Source organism: Trachemys scripta, chromosome 9, assembly GCF_013100865.1.
Source record: "Trachemys scripta elegans isolate TJP31775 chromosome 9, CAS_Tse_1.0, whole genome shotgun sequence".
Classification (NCBI taxonomy): domain Eukaryota; kingdom Metazoa; phylum Chordata; order Testudines; family Emydidae; genus Trachemys; species Trachemys scripta.
In genome coordinates, this window is record NC_048306.1 from 49,079,923 (window position 1) to 49,107,012 (window position 27,090).

At 51.9% G+C, this 27,090-nt stretch overlaps 2 protein-coding genes across 5 annotated transcripts; one reads left to right on the forward strand and one right to left on the reverse strand.

Annotated features, from left to right (window-relative positions):
• On the reverse strand, positions 1 to 19,907 carry WDR53 (WD repeat domain 53). Of its 3 annotated transcripts, XM_034781476.1 has the most exons (4): positions 19,158 to 19,266; positions 17,675 to 17,720; positions 15,366 to 15,861; positions 1 to 809 (listed from the first exon to the last, which is right to left on the reverse strand). In XM_034781476.1, the coding sequence occupies exons 3-4, from the start codon at positions 15,843 to 15,845 to the stop codon at positions 222 to 224; spliced, it is 1,068 nt and encodes a 355-aa protein (XP_034637367.1). In that variant the 5' UTR covers positions 15,846 to 15,861; positions 17,675 to 17,720; positions 19,158 to 19,266; the 3' UTR covers positions 1 to 221. The 3 variants fall into 3 exon arrangements, with proteins under 3 accessions (XP_034637367.1, XP_034637368.1, XP_034637366.1); XM_034781477.1 differs by lacking the exons at positions 17,675 to 17,720; positions 19,158 to 19,266 and adding an exon at positions 19,779 to 19,907; XM_034781475.1 differs by lacking the exon at positions 17,675 to 17,720 and having other exon boundaries at positions 19,158 to 19,279.
• FBXO45 (F-box protein 45) lies at positions 19,523 to 26,309 on the forward strand. Of its 2 annotated transcripts, none has more exons than XM_034781479.1 (3): positions 19,523 to 19,946; positions 21,129 to 21,485; positions 23,695 to 26,309. In XM_034781479.1, the coding sequence occupies exons 1-3, from the start codon at positions 19,695 to 19,697 to the stop codon at positions 23,878 to 23,880; spliced, it is 795 nt and encodes a 264-aa protein (XP_034637370.1). In that variant the 5' UTR covers positions 19,523 to 19,694; the 3' UTR covers positions 23,881 to 26,309. The 2 variants fall into 2 exon arrangements, with proteins under 2 accessions (XP_034637370.1, XP_034637371.1); XM_034781480.1 differs by having other exon boundaries at positions 21,129 to 21,556; positions 23,695 to 23,776.
• Positions 26,310 to 27,090: the final 781 nt, after the last annotated feature.

A 27,090-nucleotide genomic window follows, 5' to 3' on the forward strand; every position in this document is an offset into this window, starting at 1 on the left:
AATGATTGAAAAAGATAAAGCATTGTTACTTATGTGCATAATGTGCCATAACAAATTCCTGGCCACTTCTAAACATGCATGAGAGCTGGGAATTATTTAAGCTACAGGAAGTTTACTCTCGATGGTAACAAAGAGGAGAGTGCTCTGTAGGGAACCAGGTAGGCCAGCTCACAACAATCCAAAAAACTAGCTACTTGCCAAGATTTCCTTAAACAATGTGTCTAGGTTTCAATCAGAGGATATACAGATATACAGCTTCTCTGATCGGCAACTAATACCCTCCTGAAGCCTTTGATCTCTGCACATGAAATCCAGTTTACCTTCTCTCCATGTTCTATGCTTAGTTTTGGTAAAACTCTGGCATGTTCATTTGTAACCATTGCATTGGGCTCGCCATCTCTCTTGGTGGAAGCTGGTGTTCTGGCCTTCCTCCTGTGGATGGATTTCACAGGACTCTTCAGTTGCTTCCCAACTTCATTGCTGACATCCCACAGTAACACCTTACCATCATTTCCTCCCGAAAGCAGCCAATATTCTTCTGGCAGAAAGAGGACCTGTGACACCCCCAAAGTGTGACCCTTAAACCCCAGCTCCTGTTCAAACTTGACACCTGTTACCCTGAAGATCCGGATTTTACCATCTTCACCTCCACAACCAAAGACGTTGCCACATGCTGCAACAGACAGAGAATGAGCTAGGGGAGGGTTAAAGAACTGGCCAGCTGATTGCTGTTCCGCTCCTTCTGCTTCGTTCTCCTGCAGGGTCATGGTCCACAGTGGGCGAGCTTTCTGCAGGTTCCACAGCATAACCTTCAAATCAAACCATAAAAAATGACTTAGCATTATAGCTGCTGAAACAGACTTCCTATGGTTAGTTGAGACTCGACCCTTGAGAAGGTGGAAGTGGTGAAGAAACCACTCTGAATGCTTTCGGAGGCATCTGAGCAGCAGTAGCCATGACACACTGACAGTTTTAACTATGTAACTGAAAAAGGAACACACCAGTGTAATGGGGAATGAGAACAGCATTGAGTCAGACACTTTCTCTGCCACCTTTGGTGACCCATTTTATTTCCTTATCTGTAAATGGGTAGAACGCCTACTTCATAGCGGGGGTTGATGACTTTTATAGATAATGCTGAACATTAAAACATTATATAAGAACTAACCAATTTTCATAATAACATACTAACAGTTCAGGGGAATCCAAGCCTCTGTGCTCTGGATCCCCAGGGCGTTTCAAGTTCCTGGAGCCTGAATGGAGTCCAGCCACTGCCCCAAATCTTTGAGTCCCTTGACCTTCAGGGTGCAGACCTTCTATCTGTCACCTCCTTCTAAGTGTTGGAACCTACTGTCCAGCTGCCTAACCCCTCTGGGTGCAGCACTGACCCTTCAGACCCCCTGATACTTAAACACACCCCTCTCCCAGAACTCAACCCAAAGTGTGAAGTTTCTGATTACATTTGAACTCTTCCAGGGGCAAAATTGTGAATACTTAACACATACTGGTAGACAGGCTTTGCACTGATTCTAGCACCATTGCTCTTTAACAGATAAAGCACAGGAAGCCACAGATCATAGAAAACAAATATATGAAATGGCAAGATCCCTCACTTGCTATCTTGCCCTTTCCTTGGGGTACCACCTGGGTCCAGGAAGGCAGGGTGTTACAGAGTGAGTGCTCTCTCCCTCACAGACTACAGTAAATGGTCCCCAACCCCAGCTGAGCAGACCATCCTCTGCCCCTTTCAAAATTTCAGCCTCCCCCGTTAGGTGACACCCTTGCCGGGCAAACCCCTGTAAAGTGACTTTGTTGCTGTGACTTCCTCTGCTAAACAGCTCTTCTGGGCTAGGACCAGTCTTTTGTCTAGAGTGAATAGTTTTCCTATTATTGGGTAGTCCTAAGTAGTCAACTGCCCTGTACTGTTATTCTGCTCCCACCTTTGGAATTTTTAACCCAACATGGAAGCAAGTACACCATAGAGAAGTCAAAAGGCTGCATGTTCAAAATGGAGTTTGCAGCCTGACAGACACACAGGGTTTGTAATTTTACACACAATCCATGAATTATACAGATATATTCTCAATTTATCACACCACAGTATCTACAACCCTCAGTGTAGCACTGCGCTAGTGCATGAGAAGTGAAACTGACTAGAAACAGGCCAGTCTAGTTTCACTAGCCAGGCTGAATAAAATATAAAAACGAAATATCAATTTTAACAGGTAGTGGCCCTTTAACAGTAACCTCCTAAATTTCCAAAACAGCACACAGGGATTTACCTGCGTGGTTCCGATTATCAGTTGGGGGGAGAGGACCACAACTCAAATTCCATACTCACCTCATTGAACATCTGAGTTCACTTATTTGAAGAGACAATACAAGATGCTTAGAACAGTTTCCTGTATTATCATAATCTGGTGAGAACACATCTCCGGATGATAAAACTTAGTAAGACTCTACCACCTGCAGAATCCCCATATTGCAATAAATATGCTTCCAAATGGAGCATTATTTGACTTCCAGTACTGAAAGTCAATTATGGATGAGTCACCCAACAGAGTTAGTGTGTGTGTTAGGTGGTAATTCAAACAAACAATGTTACTGAGCTACAGTAGCACAAGGAAGCTTCAGAAACTGTAAAACATCTATTCTCTTCCTCCACTCCACCCCCAGCCTGTGAGGAAAAAGACACATAAAAGGACAAGACTTGGGCCAAAATTTTCTTTCTTGGTGTGTAAAGTAAGTGGCCTGATTTTCAAAAGTCCTGAGTGCCTGCACCTCCCATTAACTTCAATTGATTTTTGGGTACTCAGCACTTCTGAAAATTATCTCTCCAAGTACCTAAATATAGATTTAGGAACTTTAGGCAACCAGGTTTCCAAATCTTAACCATTGTATAAAAAAGTCAGCCCTTACTGAATTACAGCTACATTATGAATTCTAAAATTGAGATTTATAATGAACACTATCACCTTAACTAGAACATGACAAATGGGACAGTGCTAGTGGGAATTAGTATATATGCAGCGGCACAATTATTTCAAATTTGGTGACAATATATACCTCCAGACCAGTGGCACTGCTATGGGCACCCGCATGGCCTCACAATATGCCAACATTTTTATGGCTGACTGTAGTGAGGCCGTATTGGCAAACCGGGAAGTGGGCGGGCTCACCCGCCCACTACTAAAGGCCCCTCCCCCAGCCTAGCGGGAGGGACCACTGGACCCAGTACCAAATGATTACTTGGGACAACTAATAAAAAAACAGGGAGCGAGGTGACGGTCAAAGGTTCAAATTCAGGGAACCGGATGGGGACACCGAGCAGAGAACCCCGGACAGCGCCCACTGCTCCTCGAAGGTGGCAAGGGAGCCAGCGGACGCTGCCCAGTGGAACTCCGCCCGGAGACGTGAGACCAAAGAGGTACGGAAGTAGGCCCCACAGTCGCAGAGCACCCCCTCGTCCAACATCTTCTCCCTGGTATTATAGATGGTAAGTTTGGCCAGGGCCAGGAAGAGGTTGACGAGGAGGTCCCGCGACTTAGTGGGGCCACGGATAGGGTGTGCATAAATAAACAAGTGAGGGGAAAAGTGCAGCCAGAACCTCAACAAGAGGTTCTGGAGGAGCCGGAAAAGGGGCTGCAGCCTGGCGCACTCGAGGTAGGCGTGCGCCAGAGTCTCCCTCACGCCGCAGAATGGGCAGGCCTTGGGAATTGGGGTGAACCGCGCCAAGTACACGCCTGTGCTCACGGCTCCATGAAGGAGCCGCCAACCAATGTCCCCGGCGGGCCTGGGAACTAAGGTGGAATAAAGGCTGGCCCACCGGGGCTCCTCACCCTCCACAGGTAGCAGATAGTCCCTCCACTTGGTGTCGGGGCGGGACACGAGGGTGAGGTGATGCAATGTGTGGAGCACGAGCGTGTACAGGTGGTCTCTGGGCGCGGTTCGAAACCGGACCGGCTGCAGAGCGCGCAGCCGGCTCGGATTATGGGAGCGGGAGAGCCGGGGGGGCTCACGGAACAGGGGCCCGATAAGAAGGTCCGGAGGGCCCGAGGTGAGGGGTGGGCGGGGAGCGCCCTCCCGCAGGGCCCGCCACAGGAAGCCGAGAGCAGGAGGTGACGATGCAGTGCCCACCTCCTGGAGTACACGCAGAGGGGTCGCGAGGGTGGAGAGCCCCATGCGCCGACCAAGTGCGCGGGGATCCACCCAGTCCCCTCTGGTGTAGTCCAGGAGGTCTCCGACCCTGGTGGTTTCCGCCAGGACCAACCTCCGGCTCACCGAGGGTGACTCCGCCACCTGCACACGGAGATCGGGATTGTGCAGCAGGGGCTCCGCGAGGAGATCCACACCCTCGGTGGCCACAGTGGACCTGGTCGCCGAGAAAAGCTTCCAGGTCCGGAGAAGGTCCTGGTAGAAGACCGGCAGCTCCGAGAGGTCTCGCGGAAGACCTCTCGGGTGAAGAAAAAGGAGCTGCCGGTCGTATCGGAGCCCTCGGAGACGGCGGAGGAAGGCGTGCGCTAACGTGCTCCATGCCGGACTACCTGCGCCATAAAGGAGCCGCTGCAGGGCCTGGAGGCGGAAGACATGGACCTGGCTACGAAGGCAGACCAGGCTCTGTCCCCCCTCCTCCAGGGGAAGACTCAGAACCCCTGCAGAGACCCAGTGCAGCCCAGGCCAGAAGAACTCCAGGGCCATCCTCTGGAGCCTGGCCAGGAGTCCCGGGGTTGGGCTCAGGGTGTTGAGCCGGTGCCAGAGCATGGACAGGACGAGCTGGTTCAGCACCAGCGCCCTCCCCCGCAGGGAGAGACACCGGAGCAGTCCCGTCCATCTCCGCAACCGCTCACGCACCCTGGCCTCCAAATCCAGCCAGTTCTCCGGCGGAGAAGGATGCGTGGCGGAAAGATAAACGCCTAGATAGAGCAGCGGACCCGCGCTCCACCGGATGGCTTGAAGCGCGGGCGAGAGGGAGCTGGCCTGCCAACCGTCCCCGACCACCAGGCCAGAGCTCTTGACCCAGTTGACCCGGGCAGAGGAGGCGGCCGAATAAACGGCCTGGCAGGCCTCCACCCGCACCAGATCCTCTGGGTCCTGGACCACGGGGAGCACGTCGTCAGCGTACGCCGACAGAACCAGCCGCAGCTCCGGCTCCCGCAGCACCAACCCCGCCAACCTCCGGCGGAGGAGGCAGAGGAAGGGCTCGATCGCCAGAGCATACAGCTGGCCCGAGAGGGGGCACCCCTGCCGTATTCCCCGCCCGAAGCTGACCGGCTCGGTCAGGGTCCAGTTGAGCTTGACCAGACACTCCGCCTCAGCGTACAGCACCTGGAGAAAGCCCACAAACTGGGGCCCGAAGCCGAACGCCCGCAGAGTGCCCAGGAGGTACCCGTGGTCCATCCTGTTGAACGCCTTCTCCTGGTCCAGAGACAGGAGGGCGAACGACAGACCATCCCTACGTCCCAGCTCCAACAGGTCACGGACCAAGTACAGGTTGTTAAAGATGCTCCGGCCCGGGACGGTGTAGGTCTGGTCGGGGTGGACCACGTCCGCCAGCACGGACCCCAGCCGCAGCGAGACGGCCTTCGCTACGACCTTATAGTCCGTGCTGAGGAGCGAGACGGGACGCCAATTTCGTAAATCGCGGAGGTCCCCCCTCTTCGGCAACAGGGCGAGCACGGCTCGCCTGCACGAGAGAGGGAGGACCCCGCCCTGCAAGGACTCGGCCCAGACGGTGACGAGGTCTGGGCCGAGGACGTCCCAGAACACGCGGTAGAACTCCACGGTCAGCCCGTCCATGCCCGGAGATTTGTTAGTGGGCATGAGCCGGAGGGCTGCCGAGAACTCGGCCAGAGAAAGAGGCAGCTCCAGCCGGTCTCGGTCGCCCGCGCTGACCGTCGGGAGCCCGGTCCAGAGCACCCTGCGGGCCTCGGCGTCGGTCGGATCCGGGGAGAAAAGAGCGGCGTAGAAGGCCCTGGCCCTGCCACGCATCTCCTCCGGATCCGTGAGGGGGACGCCGTCCTCCGCCAGGAGGCAGGTGACATGCTTTTTGGCCCCCCTCCGTTTCTCCAGGGCGTAGAAGAAGCGGGAGCCGCGATCCATCTCCCAAAGGAGACGGATGCGGGATCGAACAAACGCGCCCCGGGCCCGGTGATCTTCCAGGTCCCGGAGCTCCTCCCGCTTCTCCCGGTAGCCGCGCAGAGGGGTGGATCCTCGGGGCCGGAGGCCAGACGCTTCTCCAGCTCCAAGACCTCCCGCTCCAGCTGCCCTATCAGCGCATCCCGCCGCCGGCTGGCGCCCTGGGCGTAGTTCCGGCAGAAGAGCCGCACGCGGACCTTCCCCACGTCCCACCACCGCCGCGCCGAGGGAAAGGCGTGCCGCTGCCCCCGCCAGGCCAGCCAGAACTCCCGGAAGGATGCCACGAAGCCCACGTCCTCCAGCAAACTATTATTAAAATGCCAATAGGCCGGCCCCGGCCGCTCGGAACTGAGAGAGATCGTCACGGTCACCAGATGGTGATCCGAGAACGGGGCTGGCCGGACACTGGAGGCATGGGCCTGCGCCAGATGAAAGCGGGACAGATAGATCCGGTCCAACCGGGAGTGGCGCGACCGGTCGTCCTCCACCCGGACATAGGTGAAGGTGGAGTCGTCGTCCGGGTGGTGTTCGCGCCAGACGTCCACCAGGGAGTGATGGTCTACGATCTCCCTGAGGACGCCCGCGGCTGCCTGGGAATGCTCAAGCCCGGAGCGGTCCCGGTCCTTGAGGGTGGTGTTAAAGTCCCCGCCCAGGACCAGGCACTCGCGAGAATCCAGAGTGCCGAGGAAGGCCGCCGCCCGCTGATAGAAAGGCACTCGTTCCAGGCCCGTGGTCGGGGCATAGACGTTGACCAAGTTCAGAACCAGCCCCTCCACACGGGCCCGGATGTGCAGCAGGCGGCCTGGCACGACCTCGGCGACCTCCAGTACCTCAGGCCGCAGCCCCGGGGAGAACAGGGTGGCCACCCCAGCCGAATGGGCGCTGAGGTGGCTAAAATAAACCCCGTCTCCCCACTCCAGCCGCCAGCTAGCCTCGACGGCCGGAGCCGTGTGGGTCTCCTGCAGGAAAATCACAGAGTACCCCCCCTCCCGAAGGAAGGAGAGCACCTGGCTCCTGCGGAGACCCCCCCTACAGCCCCGGGTGTTCAACGATGCAAAGGTGGTAGCTGTCATGCGGAGGGCTGGGGCAGATCCTCACGGGCGGAGGGACCATTGGCCCCCAGCGGGCCCCGCAAGATCCCGGTCTCGACTCCGAAGGTCAAAAGGGAGTCGCGGAATCTGCGGGCCCGCCGATAGGCCGCGATGTCCCGCTGACCGGACCCCCGCCCCTCCCCCAAAAGCGCCTTCACGGCCCGGAGGACGAGATGGAAGTCCCCCCAGCGCTGAAGGGTGAGCTGCACCTTACCCTGGGAACCACGGGAATCCGATAGAAAGAGGCGCAGCTCATCCCGCAGTGCGGAGGGGGAGGCAGCGGCCAAGCCGCCGCCATCCTCCGGCGGGGCCCCTGAAGGGTCCTCGCGGCCCACAGTAATGGACAAACAAGGGGCCGAGCTCCGGCGCTGCTGCCCCGGGAAGCCCGTCCCCATCCCCGGCAAAGGAGAGAGCGGCTGAGGGAACAACACAGCCCCCACAGTGGCAGGAAGGGGAGACACGAAAACCGCCCCTTGAGGGTTGTCTGCAGGCAACGGAAATGCGACAACCCCGGGGGCGGCAGTGAACCCAGAGGTGGCAGAAAGAGACACCTCGGGGACAGGATCTGGGGCAAGGGCGGGAGTAGGGGCGGGGCTCGAGGCGGGAACAGGGACTTGGGCAGGAGAGGGGACAGGATCAGGGACGGGAACAGGAACGGGCTCCCCATCTCCCGCTGCCAAGCCGCTAGACCGCGGCTCCCCTCGGCCAGGGTCTGCATTCGAGGGGACGGGGGCAGCAGGGACAGGGGAAGCCGCAGGGGCAGGGACGGCGGAAGGGGCAGGATCGGGGGCAGGAACCGGCCGCTCAGCAACAGCCGTCGCCCCAAGGGGCTCGGCGGCCGTGCACGAGATGGGAGTCGCGGCCGGGCTGGCAGGTAGGGCTAAGGGTTCCCCCAGGACTAAATCGGGGGCGGCAGAGCGGGGCGAGGAACCGGGAGCAGGAGGGGGGGGCAGGACCAAGCCAGCACCCGGATCGGGGCCTGCTGGCGGAGGGTCGTCCTCCCCCTGGGTAACTGGGGTCAGACCCAGGGCCTTGATCTCATCGAAAATGGAGGCGAAAGCGGTCCCCTCGGCCCCGGCCACCTCCCTGCCAGTCACAGAGACAAGGGCCGCCCCGGCATCGGCAGCGGCGGCGGGGGGCACAGACGGAGCAAGGGCCGGGAGAACCGCTGCTGAAGCCTCCTCAGGTGTGGGCCCAACAAAAGGGACAGAAGTTTCCCCAGCCGCTGCCACGGCATCCACGGTCTCCATGGCCGGCACCTCCTGCTGGGCACCGTCCGGGGGCGCGGAAACAGAACTAACAACGTCAGCCCCTCGCGGCATCTTTCGGGGGGCCTGCTCTCCCTCCTCATCAGAGGGGAGGGAGAGAGCCCGCGACCTGCGGGCGCCGCGCTTCCCCCGGGCGGTCACCCAGCCCCCCGAGGTGGAAGAGGAGGTGGAGGGCCGGTCAGCAGGGGCAGGGCCAGAGGGCAAGGGCGATGGCTTCGGGGCTCGGGGCGGCAGGGGCGGAGGGACAGCAGGGGGGAGGGAAACCTCCCCCTGGGGCGGGCCCTTCCCCGCGGCCGGCGGAAGCCGCCCCGCCCCCTCCTCCACATGCCCCGCCGATCCAGGGTCGGCGACGGCAAGGCCCGCCCGCTCGGCCGTCTCCACGGCCAGAGCGGGAACCGCGGCAGAAGGAGGAGGGGCGGCGGCAGCAGCAGTGTCCGAACTGCCAGGGTTGCCGGCGATGACAGGGCCGGCACCCTCCCGGGCTCCGGGGGTCTCGGACACCCCTCCAGTCCCTCCGGACATGCCCCGGCGCCCAGCAGAGGAAGCACCGGGCCTCCCCCGTCGAATAGTGGACCCGATAATGGGCCCCCCGGTAGGGCACCAGGAAGGATCCCTCGAGCGCCACTCAGGCACCCGCCGCCGGCGGCAGCTGGAGCTGGACCTGCCGGAGGAAAGACAGGATGTGCCGAAGGGCGGGGTCAGAATGGAAATGGGCTTCCCCAGGGTGGAGAGGGCCGGCAACAGGGCAGCGTTGGGGAGGTAGGGCGGGACGGAGGTCAAGAGCACCCGTACGCCCAGGTCCTCCAGGGGTTCCAAGGGGACAAACGCCCCCCACCGCCAGGCCTCTTTCCACCGCCTCCTGCGCGGCGGCCTCCGACGCCAGGAAGAACACGGCCTTCCCATACATTTTAGAGGCCGCCACGATGGCCGTAGGCCCCACCACCCTCGCACATACGTTTCAATGTGGGGCGAGGCAGGCACCAAATGGCAACGGACGCCATGCCTCCTAGTCAGCGAGGGGAAGGGGCCGTGGTCACCAGGGACGGGACCAGAGGCGGTGGTCGGGGCGGACGGCGCGGCGGCACGCAAAGAGGCGGCGGCCACCTGGGCGTACGCTCTGGGGGCCCGAGACGGAGCACCACCAGAGCTGGTGGAAGGGACGGCCGGAGAGGGAGGGGCCGCGGCCGGTGTCAGGGCCGCGGCGGGGGTCACAGCCCCGCCCGCAGGAGGCTTGGCTCCACGGGCGGGGCCCTTGCCCTTCTTCCTCCCTTGGCCCTTCCTGCCGGTGGAGGGGGCAGCCGTGGCAGCGGCGGTGTCCAGGACAGGGCCAGCCGAGGGGCCGGCCACTGGGGCGGACGGGGGTTCAGGGGCAGGGGAAGGGACAGGGGCAGAGTCCCCTGCCATTACAACCTGCAGCTGCTCCTCCCCTCCAAGCAAGGGACAGAGGAGGAGGGTCCAGCAAACGGGCCAGGGAAAGCGGGGAAGAAGGGGGAGGGGGCTAACCACTCCCTCCTAGAAGGCTACAAGAAGGGGAGGAGGGCGCCCCCGGGGTGGGTAATGGGGGAATGAGGAAAAAGCAACCACTCCTCCCCGCTAGGCTGCAGGCTGGGGAGGAGGGTGCCAATGGAGAGGGCACACAGGAGCGAAAAAGGAGGGGGGGGCACAGGTGCCAAAAAGAAAGCCGGCTCCTCCGGCTACACTGGGGGGGGGGGGGGAACCCCAACAACAGTAAAAGGGGGGGGGGACGTGAACAGTGCGAAGGGGGGCAACAAAACGGGGGCACAAGCACGCGCGGGGGGAGGAGGGGGTGGGCGCACCAGAGCAGCGGCTCAGGAACAAAGTGGAATGTCCAGCCAGCTGCAGCCCAAGGACGAGGGTAGGAGAAAAAACTCCAGCCAGCCGCAGCCCAAGGACAGGGCCGGGAACGCAGCCAGCAGGCTAGGAACCGAGGGGGGGAATGGGCACCAAAAAAAAATAAACCGAAGGGACTTAATAAATAAATAAATAAATAAACCGAAGGGACTTAAAAAAGGGGGTGGGGTGGGGTAGGGCCAACTAATACAGGGGGGGGTACAGGGAGGGGACCCCACCAGCTAAACGCAGTTGGGGGGGCAGGAGAAGTCCAGGGCGAGGGAAACAGTGCACCCACAGCGCTCGCGAAGCGTAGGCTCTGCCGTTCAATGCTGCAGATAAACAGTCCCGGACGGTGGAAGAGGCGGGGGGAGCAAACAGCCCGCCGAGGGGCGAAAAGCAGGTCCAGGTGGCACGCGGGGCGGTGGAGGGGTTGTCGGCAGCTGTCGGCGGTGGGGGTGGTGGCAGAGGGGGAGCAGATGGACGAAGGGGGGGGGCACCGCACCCACCCCCGCGCCCCCTTCAACAGTCCGCTACGGGGGACGGGACAGCAGGCTCCCAAGCCGACCTCAGAGCTTCCTGGCAAGCGACGGCTTCCAGTCCGAGGAATTACGAGCTAGAGGCTCAGTACCGTCCACACTCCGAACGCGACTGGGGGCACCACCACCCCAGGAGCAAAGATGGCAAAGTCACTCGAAACACAGTCCTCAAACAACCCCCCCTACAATCTCTCGAACCAGGGACGCAGTCTCTTCGCACTCCGCGACGGAAGCAGCGGCTCCCACACAGGAACATCAGCAGCAGCGAGCGGCAGTCAGCCAGCCGGGCAACCGGCCAGGCAGGCAAGCAAGCAGGCAGGTGGGCCCCCAGATGTTATCGGTGTTGGTGTTGGGGGGCCGGTGCTTCTCCCTCCGGAGGCGAGGGCGAGGGGGGGGAGCAGGCCGGCAAGGCCCCCCCTCCTCACTCACTCAGCAGCAGCGGCAGCAAGAGCAGCAACAGCAGCAGCAGGAGAGGGCCAGGAAGGAACGGAGGGAGAAGGGAGCACAGAGAGCTCCAGCTGGCTCCCGACGGCCCCTGAGAGAGAGGAGCCAGAACAGGCACCCAAGTGGGCGGAGCCACCGCCACCTGTTCCTGCCCCCGGAAGTTAAGGGGCGGGACAGGAAGTATAAAAGCCAGGCCCCAGCTCTCAGTTGGAGCCCAGCGGCCGGAGAGGACAGACGTGCTGGTGCGAGCTCCTGCGAGACCGAGCCTCCCCAGAGCCAGGTACCCGGACGTCGACGGACCGAACCTCCCCAGAGCCAGGTACCCCAAGGGGGATTGGCCAAGCCTGCCCCGAGCACGGTACCCCGACGTGGATTGGCCGAGCCTGCCCCGAGCACGATACCCCGAGGAGGGGCCCGAGCGCCCCCCTGACCCGAGACCGGAGGAGCAGCCTGACCCAGACGACCCTCTACGAGCTGAGGAACCCATGGTGTGGGACCCCGCTGCCGAGCCCAGCGATGAGCAGGTACCCATGGAGGGGGAGATGGAAAGTAGCCCGGGGGTAGCTGACCCCAGTCTGGCTACAACAGAGGTCGAGCCCATGTCGGTGTGTTGCGGTCAGGACCCCACCGACACAGCGGCAGACTGACTGCCGCTCTTAGGGTCCCGGGCTGGGACACAGTGGAGTGGGTGGGCCTGTGTCCCCCCTGCCACCCCACTTACGGGTGGCAGCCTCCCTCTCCAGCCAGCGCTCCGGCCTCATACCTGAACTATTGTTGGTTGCCCCGCCCTGACTAAGGGCTTGGGGCGTCCTGAGTTCGTTAGTGCTCAGCGCCTGATCCACGGACCTGAGTACCCTGAACTATTGTTTGTTGCCCCGCCCTGACTAAGGGCCTGGGCCTACTGACTCTGTTAGGGCTCAGCCTTCAGGAAGGTTCTGAGCCCCCCTTGAACCCTTGTGTGTTGCCCGCCCTGAGCTAGCGCGTGGGCTTGACTGACTTTGTAATTCCCAGCTCCAGCGGTGAGAACCGGAGCCCGGACCAGGGTTGCTGCCTAGCCCTGACGGAGGGCGGTAGCCCATTGCAGAGGCCGTATACCTTTGGCTTAGCCCCTGCCGGAGGGGCGGAACCCCAAGACCCTCAAAACCCGAGACCCGATCCAGGCCGTGTAGTGAGGCAGCCTGGCTCCCGACGGCCCCTGAGAGGGCACGACCCCCGCACCGGACGATTACACTGACCTGGAACAACACTTCCTCAGCTCTCGTCCACTCACGCCCCTTCTCTACCTACGCTACATTGATGACATCCCCATCATCTGGACCCATGGGAAGGAGACTCTGGAAGAATTCCACCATGATTTCAACAGCTTCCACCCCACCATCAACCGCGGCCTGGACCAATCGACCCGGGAGGTCCACTTCCTAGACACCACGGTACAAATAAGTGATGGTCACATTAACACCACTCTATACCAAAAACCCACCAACCGCTATGCCTACCTTCATGCCTCCAGCTTCCATCCCAGACACACCACACAATCCATCGTCTACAGCCAAGCGCTGAGGTATAACCGGATTTGCTCCAACCCCTCAGACAGAGACCAACACCTACAAGATCTTCACCAAGCATTCTCAAAACTAGGATACCCACATGAGGAAATAAGGAAACAAATCAACAGAGCCAGACGTGTACCCACAAGCCTCCTGCTGCAAGACAAGTCCAAGAAAAAAACCAACTGAACTCCACTGGCTATCACCTACAGTCCTCAGCTAAAACCTCTCCAACGCATCATCAGTGATCTACAACCCATCCCTCGCTTTCACAGGCCTTGGGAGGCAGGCCAGTCCTCACCCACAGACAACCCACCAACCTTAAGCATATTCTCACCAGCAACCACACACAGCACCATAGTAACTCTAACTCAGGAACCAATCCATCCAACAAACCTCGATGCCAACTCTGCCCACATATTTACATCAGCGACACCATCACAGGACCTAACCAGATCAGGCACACCATCACCGGCTCATTCACTTGCACGTCCACCAATGTAATATACGCCATCATATGCCAGCAATGCCCCTCTGCTATGTACATCGGCCAAACTGGACAATCCCTATGTAAAAGGCTAAATAGACACAAGTCAGATATTAGGAATGGCAATATACAAAAACCTGTAGGAGCACACTTCAACCTCCCTGGACACACAATAGCAGATTTAAAGGTAGCCATCCTGCAGCAAAAAAACTTCAGGACCAGACTCCAAAGAGAAACTGCTGAACTTCAGTTCATTTGCAAATTTGACACCATCAGCTCAGGATTAAACAAAGACTGTGAATGGCTAGCCAACTACAAAAGCAGTTTCTCCTCCCTTGGTGTTCACACGTCAACTGCTAGAAGAGGGCCTCATCCTTCCTGATTGAACTAATCTCATTATCTCTAGACTGATTCTTACCTGCATATTTATACCTGCCTCCGGAAATTTCCACCACATGCATCTGACAAAGTGGGTATTCACCCACGAAAGCTTATCTTACATACAAAAGTAGTCCTTTAACATCAAGGGCCTACTTGCATGAGTGAGTCTTTGCAGGACTACACCCTAATAAGCTATCAAAACCTGGGTATTGCAATGTTTGGAATGTTGTTTGCATTAAGTCTGTATGAGTCACCAGTGGATTATGCCTTCAAGGAAAAAAAACAGAGCCCGGCATCTCTATGCTCAAAGAATAACCTGAGTCATGTTTTACCATTAGAGGATTAGTAAAGGGTACATTGTCAAAGTTAGGGTATTCCCCAAAACTGACTTTCCCCCATCTTTTTGCAAAGTCAGTGTGATTCAGTAACATTTAAATATTTTTCATTTAAAAAAAAAAAAAAAATCTAGTCCTAAATAGTAAACCTAAAATAAAAGTTGGAATTTGAAGTGAGGTAGAGGAAGGACAAATTAACAGAAGTAATTGATTTCATTTAAGCTTTCAAGAAGTTATTAAAGGAATAACATATGAAATTTTAAACAAACCTTATCATTGTACGTACCAGTCATAAATGTGCTTTTAACTAATCTGTACTAAATGTCAGAACAGTAATATCAAAAGTTAGCACTTTTTGCAAACCACTCACAACGTTCTGTTTGCAATATTTAATTGGTCCCCTGGGAAAAGTCAGAATGCATAAAGAAAAACAATAATAGTTGATGTAGTGCAAGCTTTCTACAGCTACCTTGTCATGATTTATCCCCTTTCTCCACACCAGACAGAATCTCTGAGTCTTGGCTAATTTAGCCTTTGGGTGATTTGACCTGTGGTCTGTTTGCTGACGATAGACTGAAGTTCTCAGCCACAACTATCCAAGAGCTGTCTCTCTCTGTCTTAGGCTAGTTGCTTCTTTTAGCTCTGCTGTCACTTCTCACACCACCCCCTTTGACAGAATACTTTAATTCAGTGACATTCAGACCCCAGTGGTTCAGGAGCCAAATTAGTGATCAGTTATGATTCTTTTGGGTAACGTAGTGTGAATTCATTATTTCATTTACTATAGTACTATATAGTCATATTTAAACAACATGATGGGAAATATTTTGGGTTTTTTATATATATATAATTATCACAGCAAAATGAGTGACCAATTATTATTTTATCAACTAGAATTGGTTAATAACATAGTAAAAGCACATCCTGATTGGTTAATAATGAAATCATAGTATTTTAATATGTGCTGAAAAAAGCCGCAGGGGCCGCATTAAAGAGCCACTTGCTGCTCGCGAGCCTCAGTCTGAGTATCACTGCTCTAATTCCTGCTTTCCCAACTCTTTTATTATAAAGGAAGGCAATAATAGAAACAATGTAACTGCTGTGCAGAAAACAGCATTATCGTCCTTAGGACACTGCTGGCTATTATGCTGGGGCCATATTAGGAGTGTTGGAGAGCCACATTAACTATCCTAGAATGGAAGAGAAGTACAGCAAATATCTAATTACTCATATCTGGTTGATATTTAAGTTCTCTAGCCATCATCCACCATCTACTATAAAAATCACCTTCATGTCCAGTCCACAAGACACAAGGCTTTGAGGGCGCTGAGGTCGAAAGGCTACAGAAGAGCAGATGTTTGAATGCCTCCTCAAGGACCGGCTGACTTTCTTGTTTTCCAAGTTCATAATTTTTATTGCCCCAGAGTCATCTGCAGCAGCCAGGACACTATCTGTCTCATTCACTGACAGGCAATTGATCTCTTCCTCATTCAGATGAAAGCATTCAACTGGCCCCTTAAGGGATCTGACATCCAATATGCTAATGGTTTCACCATGGGAGATGTATAGCCTGCTGGGGTAGGTGGGAGAGAACACAACACTGGTGACATCATCTGCCCTTGGAAGCTGTATCTGTCCTAAATGAATCCCTTCTTCATTCCAGATTGTGAGTTCTCCTCTCTCTGCTCCGGAAGCTACCAGCCCTTCTTTGTTTACATTCAAGCACAGTATAGAAGAGGAATGTCCACTAGTCCACTTGACTGCCATGATACTTCAAGGGAGTCTGTGAAGAAAAACAAATTGATGTTAGGGAAGGGTTTTTCCTGCTACAGTAAAAAATTAAAAATGCAAGCACGCTTGGCTGACACAGTAACATGCAGTGGATGAGATGCTAGTGTCCCTAAGGTAAGACAGACACCTGTATAAGTAAGCACATTAACTGGGACTTGGGCTCAAACAGTATTGACATTTTGCATCATCCCCTTGCTGCTCTATTGTGAGAAGTGCTATGTCCGGTACATGAACTAAACTAAATCACCTTCTGCTAATCTTGAGTAGTTGTCTAGGTGGAAGTTACTTCAGCTGCAACCACTGCAGCAGGGACTGTCTTTTCAATATGTGCATACAGTGCTCATCACAATGAGGTCCCAGTCTGTGATGGGGGTATTTAGGTGCTCATTACAATGGGGTCCCAGTCTCTGACTGGGGTATCTAGGTGCTATCACAACACATAAGTTAAACTTTCTATTGCACTTACTGAAAAGAGTAGGGGGGAAATTTCAGGGCTTGTCTATACTTTCAGAGCTGAAGCAGTGCAGCTGAACCACTGTAGCACTTAGTGAAGATGCTACCTACGCTGACAGGAAAGTTTCTCCCATCTGTGTAGGTACTCCACCTCCCTGAGAGGCAGTGGCTATGTTGATGGGAGAAGCCCCCCCGTCAACATAGCGCAGTCTACACTGGGGGTTAGGTCTGTTAACTGTCATTCAGGGGTGTGGTGTTATATTGACATAAGTTCCTAGTGTGACCAAGTCTTAATATCCTAGACAACAGTCCCTCTTCATAAAACAAATTCTTATGTTCCAAGCTGTGTGAAAAGCTACAATTTAGAGCATGACTACTTCCTCTGACTACACAGTCACTGAACTGCTTTGTAAATCACACCAATACCTAGAGTAAGAAAACTGCTCTGTAAGACAAAGTTCTTTTCTTCCTAAATAATAAGCTTATTTTGATAATGGTGGGGTTTGCATGAAGTAACATCATCACTGTAAGCAGAACAATGAAAATAGTTTAACTATATACAGCACTACCCACTTAAGCAGAAAGGAAACATACAAAGATGAGATATGGAAAAACTGAAATGAAAAGTACAAAAGGACTCCACCAGGGGTGAAGGCAGAATGATGTAAATTGGTGGAGTTGGGAGGAACTGAGTTAATTGAGGGATGAAGTGAACAAGGTTTAAATATGAGATCAGAAGGGAGGAGGTAACCTGTGGTTCAGAGCATTTGAGAGAGAAAAGGTTGAGGAACTTTCTTTGGTGCTTTGACTCTTGCTATTGAATTTTCAGGTAAAAGAGACCAGCATCTAAAACTATAAAAATGTGATGTGCAAAAAACTGTGTTCAGCATTTTTCTAAAGTTGCTGGAAGCCCCAACAGAGGAGGAATTCAGCACTTGTGTAAGCTAAAACTTTTTGCTTGTTTGACCCTACTGATGAGAATTAGGTCCTAAAGTATGGCTCCCACCAGTCCCCAGCTTCTTATGTGTGACACCACTGCCTGCAGTCTGCTGGTACACCTGTCCTGGAACCTCACTGCCAAATAATCCTCTCTATAGGGGCAAAGGAAGCCACTTTGAAAAAGTGTATAGTTTCTTTAAAAAAACCCCTTGCTAGTATGGATAAACCCACACATTTTAAAAAAATGTAGGTCTGTAAAATATTTTACATTTTAGTATAATAGGATATAAAGAGAACTATAAAACCATGCTGAATTCCTTATATGTGGCATTTACTTTACTATGGGGTTGCAAGGTGGCACACACGTGCATGGGACGCTGCTAGCAGAATGCTTTTATGGACAATTCACATACCAGGAGTTGGAGATCTGTGGCTGGTCCAGACTTCTCAGGGCCTGAACTTTAATAAATTTCAAGTTAGCTAATGTGCTTGATGACCATGTTTCCCCTTATTAGTTGGAGTCATCAGCAAGCATGTCTAAGGCTCTGCTCCAACAATTGGATCCACCTAGAAGGACTCTGGCACCTATGAGAATCATATTGTAGGCTGGGGCCTAAAATTGTTGAGGCTTTTTAAACAGCTTTACATGTTATGGTTGAAACAACACAAATATATTTAATATTTCAGCAATTTGGCATTCCAATCCAAAGTGTGGTAAGAAGCACTGCCTCTATTTTAAACCAAACATGATTTGTTCAGATTTTGTGGTGGAGGCAAGGATCAATGCTGTTAAATATATTAATGGTTTTAAATTGTAAACTCTTGGCAGGAGGGATTTTTTAAAAATTGTACAGCACACAGCACATCTAATAAAGCTCCTTATGTGCATGCAGAGGTAGGAAATGGCTGTAGTGCAGGTTTACAGTTGAGGGTGGCAGCCATAGGTAAAGCCCCCTGGTTGTGGGGGGGGGAGGGATGAGCAAGAGGAAGGAGGGGCAGCTGTAGGCAAAGCTCTCCCCCACCTCCCCACCATGGAATAGGTGAGAGTGTCTTTGTGTGGAAGTAGCTGTAGACAAAAGCCTGTGGTGGTGACTGGGGATGGGGCGGGGGGGGATGTCGGAAAGGCCCAGGGAATAAGCAGAAAGAGGGGTGGCTGTATGAAAGGACCAGGCAGGTATGGCTGGACAGAGGATCAGGAAGGGGGGGGGGGTGTTTGGGGGTGGCTGTAGGGATGGCCTGGGGTGAGAGAGAGGAGGACAGCATGGGGGAGGTTAGCAGGGGGATGGTAGGAAAGACCCAGGAGAAGGATTAGCGGGGGAGGGGGACGGGTGGCTGGAGAGAAGGCCTGGGCAGGGTGGCTGGAGGGAAGGCCCTGAGGGGAGCAGGGGGAAGATGGCTCGGGGGAAGGCCCAAGCATGGGTGGGATGAGTGGGGTGGCTGAAGGGAAGGCTCAGGTGAGGGGGAGAGGGCTAGAGATAAGGCCTGTGGGGCGGATGGGGAGGGATTGGGGTGGCTGGAGGGGACAGCTAACAGGAAGACCCATGTAGGGGAAGAGAAATAGCTATAGGGAAGGAGCGGACTAGGTGCTCATAGGGAAGGTCCGGGCAGGGGGCCTGAAGGGAAGGCCTGGAGGGAGTGGGCGGCGGGCTGGAGGGAAGGCCGGGGAGGGAAAAGCAGGGGGTCGGGGGTGGCTGGAGGGATGAACATGTGGGGCGGCGGTCTCGAGGGACTGAGCGCAGGAGGGTGTCTGGAGGGAAGGCCCGGAGGGGAATGGGCGGGGAGTGTGCGGAGGGAAAGCCCGGGGGGGGGGACTGGAGGGAAGGCCCCGGTGATAGGTAGATCCCACCGCGCCGCTCGCTCTCGTCCGTGCTGCGGGGTGAGGGGAGGGCGCGTTACCTCTGACCACACCAAGCACCCAGCTTCCCCGCGCGACCCGCCTGTTCCGGCGCAGCATAATGACATCATCTCAAAGTACTTCCGTGCGTCCTCTGCGGCCAAGCTAGCGTACGCTGGGGCGCATGCGCTTCCGAGATCCTATGCCAGCTCTACCCGTAACCAACATGGCGCTCCTGCTGTCAACCTCTCCTCGTACAAAGTAGTAGTGACAGCTACTGTGGAGAATGCGGGGTGGATGGTCTGGGTGTCGCTCACGGCTATGTTCCCGGGGTAAACTGCGGCACTCTGGACTCTCAGCTGTGCCCCTCCCGCCCAACCGCAGAGCTCACTTCCGCCCGCACTTGTCCCCAGTCGGGGGAGGGCAAACAGCTCGCACCGCCCCCCGCGATACTGCCGGTTCCCGCGAGGCTGGGTAGTGTGGCTGGCGCCGCCTCAGGGGCTGGTACAGCGCCTCGCGCCGCCGCGGGGTCTCGCGGAGGGGGTGGTTGTTGCCGGCCGGCAGGAGGGGCGAGCGGCCGGTGCGCGCCGCCCTAGGCGATGGCGGCGGGCGGCGGCGGGGGTGCGGTGGGGGGCGCGGGCTGGCGGCTGCCCGGGCGGGTGCTGGAGCTGGTGTTCTCCTACCTGGAGCTGCGGGAGCTGCGCAGCTGCGCGCTGGTTTGCCGGCTGTGGCACCACGTCCTGCACGGCGATGAGAACAGCGAGGTGTGGCGCAGCCTGGCCGCCCGTAGCCTGGCCGAGGAGGCGCTGCGCACTGACATCCTCTGCAACGTGCCCACCTACAAGGGCAAGGTGAGCAGGGCCTCGCCACAGCTCCGGGCTGCCGAACCGGCGCCGCGGGGAGCAGGGCTGGCGGTCCCTGCTGCGCCGCCGGGATCACGGCAGGGCCAGGGCACCCCGCGCGGCGACAGCGACTGTGCAGGGCCGAGCGGCACCGGCCGGCGCTGTCCCCGCACCCGGGCATTGCGGGGAGGACCCTCCTGCCGCATCTGCCGTCCGCGCCCCAGCGCTGCTAGAGCCGTTATCTACTCCCTGAAATGACCCTTCTCCACCTTCGCCTTGACAATGGGACTGGCCTATGGAGAGCAGGTTTTCCCTGGCTGCGCCTCCCCACACCCACTGCCATGTTTTCCATCCCCCTGTTGGAGAATGGCAAGTAGATCTGGTGTTGCTGAACTGTCATCTTCTTGCAAGGAAGGCTTGTCTTAAGCTGCCGCCATCGGTCCTGCCAGCTGTTCAAAGCAAGTCTGGTCAACTGAACTTAAAATACTCTGCACAGCCAGCAGGCTGCCTTCATTGCTGTGGCCTGGGAAGCTGAAATCGGGTTGGCTATTTGAAAAATTTCCCTAATATAGACTAGGCTTTTAATTGCTTGTTTTACAGGTGCCCTCCACTTCCTACCATTCCTCTAAGTCCTCTCTATTGCTGTCTGTCAGAGGCTCAGGTATTCTGGTTCGCTACTCTCTGGAGTCTTCAACCAGTAAACCCACTATCCTGCGCATAGGTGCTGACTCTGTGGGTGCTCTGGGACTGGAGCACCGACGAGAAAAAAATAGTGGGTGCTCAGCACTCACTGGCAGCCCCATGGATTAGCTCCCTCCCCTCCCCCACGGTCCTCCTGCCTGCCACAATCAGTTGTTCAGTGGTGTGCAGGAGGCACTGGGGGGAGGGAGAGGAGCAGGGGCAGGAAGAAGTGGGGGGAGGGCAGGAAGTGTTGGAGGTGGGAGCTTGGGGGAAGGGGTGAAGTGGAGGTGGAGCCTAGGGGAGGAACAGGCAGGGGGAGGTCAAGCACCCCTCGGGAACTCAGGAACTTGGCACCTGATCCTGCGTGCTTTTGTGTCTCTTCTACATTGTGTTTTTTTTTTTTTAAAGTTCGAAATTTGTTGGGAATGAGGTGTAAGATGTTAATGAATTAATTCATTTTATTATTATTTCCTCCATTCAAAAATTCCATCTCTCTTTCTGTGGTTTTAGGTACGGGCCTTTCAACATGCTTTCAGTACCAATGACTGCTCCAGGAATGTGTACATCAAGAAAAATGGATTTACATTGCACCGGAACCCCATTGCTCAGAGCACAGATGGGGCAAGGACCAAGATTGGTTTCAGCGAGGGTCGTCATGCTTGGGAAGTTTGGTGGGAGGGGCCTCTTGGCACAGTGGCAGTAATTGGAATTGCCACAAAACGGGCTCCCATGCAGTGTCAGGGCTATGTAGCACTGCTGGGCAGTGATGACCAGAGTTGGGGATGGAATCTGGTGGACAATAATTTGCTACATAATGGAGAAGTAAATGGCAGTTTCCCACAGTGCAATAATGCACCAAAATACCAGGTGAGTGAGACTAAGCACCAGCTAGAGAGGCTCTACACATCTGTGAACAGCTGTCTTTCAAGAATTGTCAGGCAAGAAAAAGACTTAATTGCCTAATAAGCCTTAACACTGTTCTTTAATATGTCCCTTTTCTATTATAAAAATGTCTGTCTCCTAAACTGGTCTGACATGGCAATATATACAATATGTTTACCTTTTGAGGGGAAAAATTTACCTTATTATCTTTTTTCTAATTTACTGGTTTATTTTAGATTACATTCCTGTATAGTGTACAGATTCTGGATCCTACGTTGTCTCCTGCAGTTAGAATGAAATTAATCTTGTACCTTTCTTTTTTCTCAAATCTTATCTGATAATATCCTGCATTCATACAGTTCATTGAAAGGCAGCAACCTCTTTTGTTTAAAAAAAAAAAAAGGGGGGGGGGTACTAGAGCATCCTAAATGTTTTAACCAGGGATTTGTCAACCAATAACAGAGCTGTGTTTGATAAGCATTGTCTTTTTGGCGCATCCCAACGTTAAGTGTGCTGACTCTAGTCGGTAATTGGATAGGAATTCTCCAAGGAAGTCCTGGGTGATGCAAAAGTGATGTTTATTCAATAATTGATATTCTTCGAGGTGACATCTTTTGGATAAGACATAACATTGATTTTCAGATAACTTGCCATAATTAAAGAATGTGTGGCACTTTCCCCCCCCCAAAATAGTGGTATTTAGCTGTGGCCAAATTCCACTTTTGGATAACTACATTCTGTTTACTAGATTTTCTGACAGTACAGCTTCAATTAAATACACTATACTTCCTGACTTACACTGTTATGTAGTGTTGTTGTGTGATGTGATCCACTTCAGATGTGGCTGCATTTTAGTGGGTGAACATTGTTTAATGTATATTTATATATAATATTCCTAAGTCCCCACTCTAAATAAAGTTAGCTGTCTGAGTGGTATAGCAAACATGATCTGTGTAATGGCACTTACATTTAAAAAATTGCACTTTTCTCTGAAACATGTATCTATAATTTTTTATGAGTAAAACATATTACTGTAATTTAAAGATCAGAAAGACTATTTTTTCTGTAGTTAATTTTGTGCCTTTGATAGCACTATGTATAGTCACTCTGCCTATTTACTTTGTGTGCTCAGTTTCCTTTGTTTGGGTCTTTCACACCCTAATAGGAAAGGAGGGTGGGGAAGAACTTAAAACTATAGCAATGGTCATGGAGACTCAAGGATATGGTGTAGACAAAACTGTTTTGATCTTAGTTTTTAAATTGACTTGATTTCAAGTTGATGTCTCTTTAAAGTATGCTTGAATTAAGTAAAGCATGTGAGATGATCTTTCTTTTCATAAAATAAAGACTAAAAAGTATACATTCTTAAGTGCCCTCTTATAAGTTAGAGGTTAAAAGAGATTACATTTGAGGGTGGCTTGAACTCTTCCACAACACAGAAGCTTGTGTAATATCATGTTACTGCTTGCTGTTGGGAGCTGTGTACTTATTTAAATTTCAAATCATGCTCTAGGTAAATGAACTGACACGCAATTTCATGTTTATATGCTGATCTGTGATTCTCCTGGTGCATTCAATGTTTATTATTCTCACATATCTTTTTTTTTTCTTTTGGCAAAAACAAATGGGAAAAATCTACACATAGTTTTGAAATGTCCTGCTCTATTGGTAAATAAGAATGTAATGCCAATGTTCAGAGTGCATGCTTGGCCAAAGAAGTGTTTTATTTCACCTGGCATACAGCACCTACTTTCTTAAAACCAGTTCTGTGGCTTTAAAATCTCTCTGCAAAGGCTTTACCTATTTAACATAATAAAAGCTATATTCAAAGTCATGGGAAATTCAGGGTGGAGGCCATTACAAAATAGCCATATACTGCAGAACACTGAAGTAGATGTAATGCAGTGTATTAATTCTTATTGCCAGATCAGTCACATGTGAGGGGTCACATTTGGGGTATTTAGCATTGTGATGGTTAACTTGAAATTTTCTGTACAGCTATACAGAATCTTGTGAGCATCAGTGAAACTGACCCTCCTACAGAAAAATTAATTCATTTTTATTGAGAAACAGAAAAATGCCCTTCTCTTAAGGTCTCCTGTTCTACTGTCTAGGTGCTATATTTGTTTTATTTCCTTTTTAATTGGTTTCCCTTTGAATATTGCCTGACTCTTCTTCCTATCTCCGTTTGCAGATAGGTGAGAGGATTAGAGTCATCTTGGACATGGAAGACAAGACATTAGCCTTTGAGCGGGGCTATGAGTTCTTGGGCGTTGCATTCAGAGGATTGCCAAAGGCCTGCCTATATCCAGCAGTGTCTGCTGTGTATGGGAACACAGAGGTGACTTTGGTCTACCTGGGAAAACCTCTAGATGGATAACATTGATTGTTTCATTGGGACATCAAGATGTGGAAGATCTGGAGAAGAAATCTGCACGTTGGTTAGAGGGAAAGATGAACTTGAAATAAAGTGTGGGTCCGTGTGCAAGAAACCTCCAGGAAAACAAAGAATTGTGATCTGGAGAACCAGCCATACTGCAGGAATTGTTACATTTCCTTTTTCTATCAAACCAGAAAAATCCTCAGGGTTGGAGTTGGTTGAATGGGCAGTTCACACATGCATGTTGCAACATATTTCATTGCTAAGATGGCTGTGTGTGACCTCAAATACGTAAGGAAAGATTTGATAGACGTGCTTGAGGAAATTAACCTGCGAATTTGTAGGTAGCGTGTTTTGTGAAAGACTCCCATTTTAAAACTGTTCCTTCTGGGCCAGTGTGGCTACCAGAGGGGAGAGAGTCTGGTTGGGTTTTATTTATATTTTTTAACATATTGAGAAGCATGGTCTGCCTGGACTGCACTTCTCTTATACAATGAGATATAAAATTTGTGCAGCTATTTTTAAGTGTATTTTAAAGGTTGTATATACAGAACATGTAAAAAAAAAATCCTGTTAAAAGGTCGGCTTCTTTCTAAACTGGGATATAATTTCTTAAAGGAAAAACCACTACATGGCATCAGAACAACTTCTGTTGAGAGATAGACAACATGCATGCAAGTGTTATAAAGCATCTTAGGATGCTTTTGTGGAAGAAGGTGCTACATAGGCTCATTTGGATGTGGAGAAAGTTTCCATGGCTAAAGCAATTTTTGTTTGTTTTCTGTGACAAAAAGAAGCCCCCCCCATGAGTTTTATTATGCCACAAATCCTGATACCTATTAACAAGGGAATGCAAACTGATTTACTGGGTTGATCTTCCTCTTGATGCAGAAAAACGAATTCATCTTTAAGAAGTCATAAAGTTTATAATATTGTAAAATGAGGCTTTCAAAGTAATATGAAAAACAATGTTGAACTTCCTGGGTCTAGATTTTATTTTTCTGTTAAAATGTTTTAATAAGGATTCAAGGTTTCCTTTTATTTGACTTAAATTGGATGTTTAAAAGACAAACAAACCCCCAAATATCCAGGTATGGGCTCTGTCCGCCTACAACCAAGAGTAGTAAAACTCTCACCTCCCTCTGACAGGAATTCTGGATCAGGTCTACTGTGTGGGGTTTTCACCCATTTCATTTTTCTAAAAACTATTTTTCACAAACTTGTCAGCATTACGGTACTCATGGAATCTGGTATCACAGCCTTCTCAATCAGTTGTGTCCTAAGGAAGTAGATGTAGGTGCTGTAGCAGCTGCTTTCCACAGAGGCTGAAAGCTCAACAGTGGTCTAGGAAACTGCCAGCTTCCACAATGAAAAATGCAAAGTTAGCCTCCAACCTGGCAGTAACATCTTAACCTCTAAGCCCTGAAGCCAACCCTTGGTACTAAAATTTTATTTCTTTTTTTTTTTTAATGTTTCTCCAAGCTACACAGAGCTATCTTAACTTTTTTCAGGATTATTATTTGAGGGAAGGGGAAGGGAAACATTTGTACAAACCCTTAATTTGTCTGTGCTAGAGAATCTGAATCATGTAATCTCAGACATATCTTTGAGTTCTCTGTGTATGGGCATGAGAGGAAATTCTTAAATTATTGATTTAATTTTTTTCTGTTATCTGATTAAGCCGGGGAAATGGTACAGGGAGCTGTCTGGAATAATTGGGATGCTGTTGAAGAACTAGGTTTGGAATGCTTTTTACATAATATATAATAGGGTTCTGCTCTGGAACAGACTCTGTTGTTGCTACTTGAAGGGTTCTAAAATATTTATTTGTGTTATGTGTAGTCTGTTACTTAAAGGGAATATCTGTTGAGGTCAGTTTCTCTTGTTTGTTTTTGAAAACAAAATGCACATCAAGAAATGAAAGACCTTTTAAAACATTGAACTGAAACATGGAACAGTTGAATGAAGTGAGACCTGTACATGTGAATAACTTTTAGAAAAATCTAATTGTTACAAACATTTACTATTTGTACTAGATTGTAAACTATATATCAATACAGCAGAACATTATGGCATCAATTTAAAAACTGTCCTAAAATGAAAGAAAAACTTAAGTTAGATTAATGTGCTCTTTAAATGAGTCTTGGAAGGCATGGTCTCTACACTTGTTTATGGAATCCAAGTATATATAGCTAATCCCAAGAACTGTTCCAGAGAATTTTGTTCATGAATTAGGTTTCACTTTTCTTTTTCAGGTAATGTCATGCCCTCTTTCCCTATAAATTAGAAGTGGTGGAAGCTGAACATTCCTTTCCTTGGAGGGTGGGCGATGAGGAACATCTTGCTTATGTAAACTTGTTATAACTTATTACTGGAGACCAATGCTAGTTGTACAAAATATTAAAATAAACTCTGCTACAACATACAAGGAAATGTTTGTTTATTGTTATAACAGCATTCAGGGCATGTTGGTGGGGGAGTTGAAGTAGCAATTTTGAGAGTGTTGAATTGGAGAAATGTCATTAAGTTCAACTGCCAAAAAAGTGAGGCCGATTGTGATTGATTTCTGCTGTTTGATTTGTAGTGTGGGCATTTTAAAAAGAGAGAGCCCCTGGCCAATGATTGTAAAGAGTTTGTAACTCAATGGTGTATATATGTGTTCTTGTGTACTCTGACACACAGGAAATCTCACAGGTGACTTTGACTCAGGGAGAGTGCTCCCAACTAAAAGCCAGAAAAATGTTGGTTCAAGTTTCATACCAGGAGATGAGTTGATATTTATTGCTGAGACTTCATTGCAGTGTGTGCAGTGCTGCACAGAGAGTTCTTTCTGCCACTCTGTGGCTCTTGATGTGAAAGTTAAAGGTCGTGGGTACCTTTAAGGAGAGTGAATAAATGTTTCCCCTCTTAATAAGAGGCTCCAGAGCAGGGGTTCTCAAACTTTTTTTGCTGGGCCCTCCTTTGAAAATATTTCACCCCCTAAAGTTACCATATTTTAAGTTCCCAAATAGAGGACGCTGTTGGAGGTACGGGGTTGGGGAGCTGGATACAGCAGCCACCGCTCTCTGGCCACCCAACTCTGAAGGCAGCACTGCTGCCAACAGCAACACAGAAGTAAAGGTAGCAATACCATATCCTTCCATCCTTACTTCTGCACTACTGCTGGTAGTGGTGCTGCCTTCAGAGCTGGGCACCCGGCCAACAGTGAGG

What these genes read in the sequence shown, in the direction of transcription:
- FBXO45 (XM_034781479.1), top strand. Translation starts at nt 19,695, where the DNA reads ATGGCGGCGGGCGGCGGCGGGGGTGCGGTGGGGGGCGCGGGCTGGCGG. An exon ending in TGCCCACCTACAAGGGCAAG is followed by an intron (nt 19,947 to 21,128) that starts GTGAGCAGGGCC and finishes CTGTGGTTTTAG; the next exon opens with GTACGGGCCTTTCAACATGC. An exon ending in ATAATGCACCAAAATACCAG is followed by an intron (nt 21,486 to 23,694) that starts GTGAGTGAGACT and finishes CTCCGTTTGCAG; the next exon opens with ATAGGTGAGAGGATTAGAGT.
- WDR53 (XM_034781477.1), bottom strand. Translation starts at nt 15,845, where the DNA reads ATGGCAGTCAAGTGGACTAGTGGACATTCCTCTTCTATACTGTGCTTG. An exon ending in CTTGTGGACTGGACATGAAG is followed by an intron (nt 810 to 15,365) that starts GTGATTTTTATA and finishes TTTGATTTGAAG; the next exon opens with GTTATGCTGTGGAACCTGCA.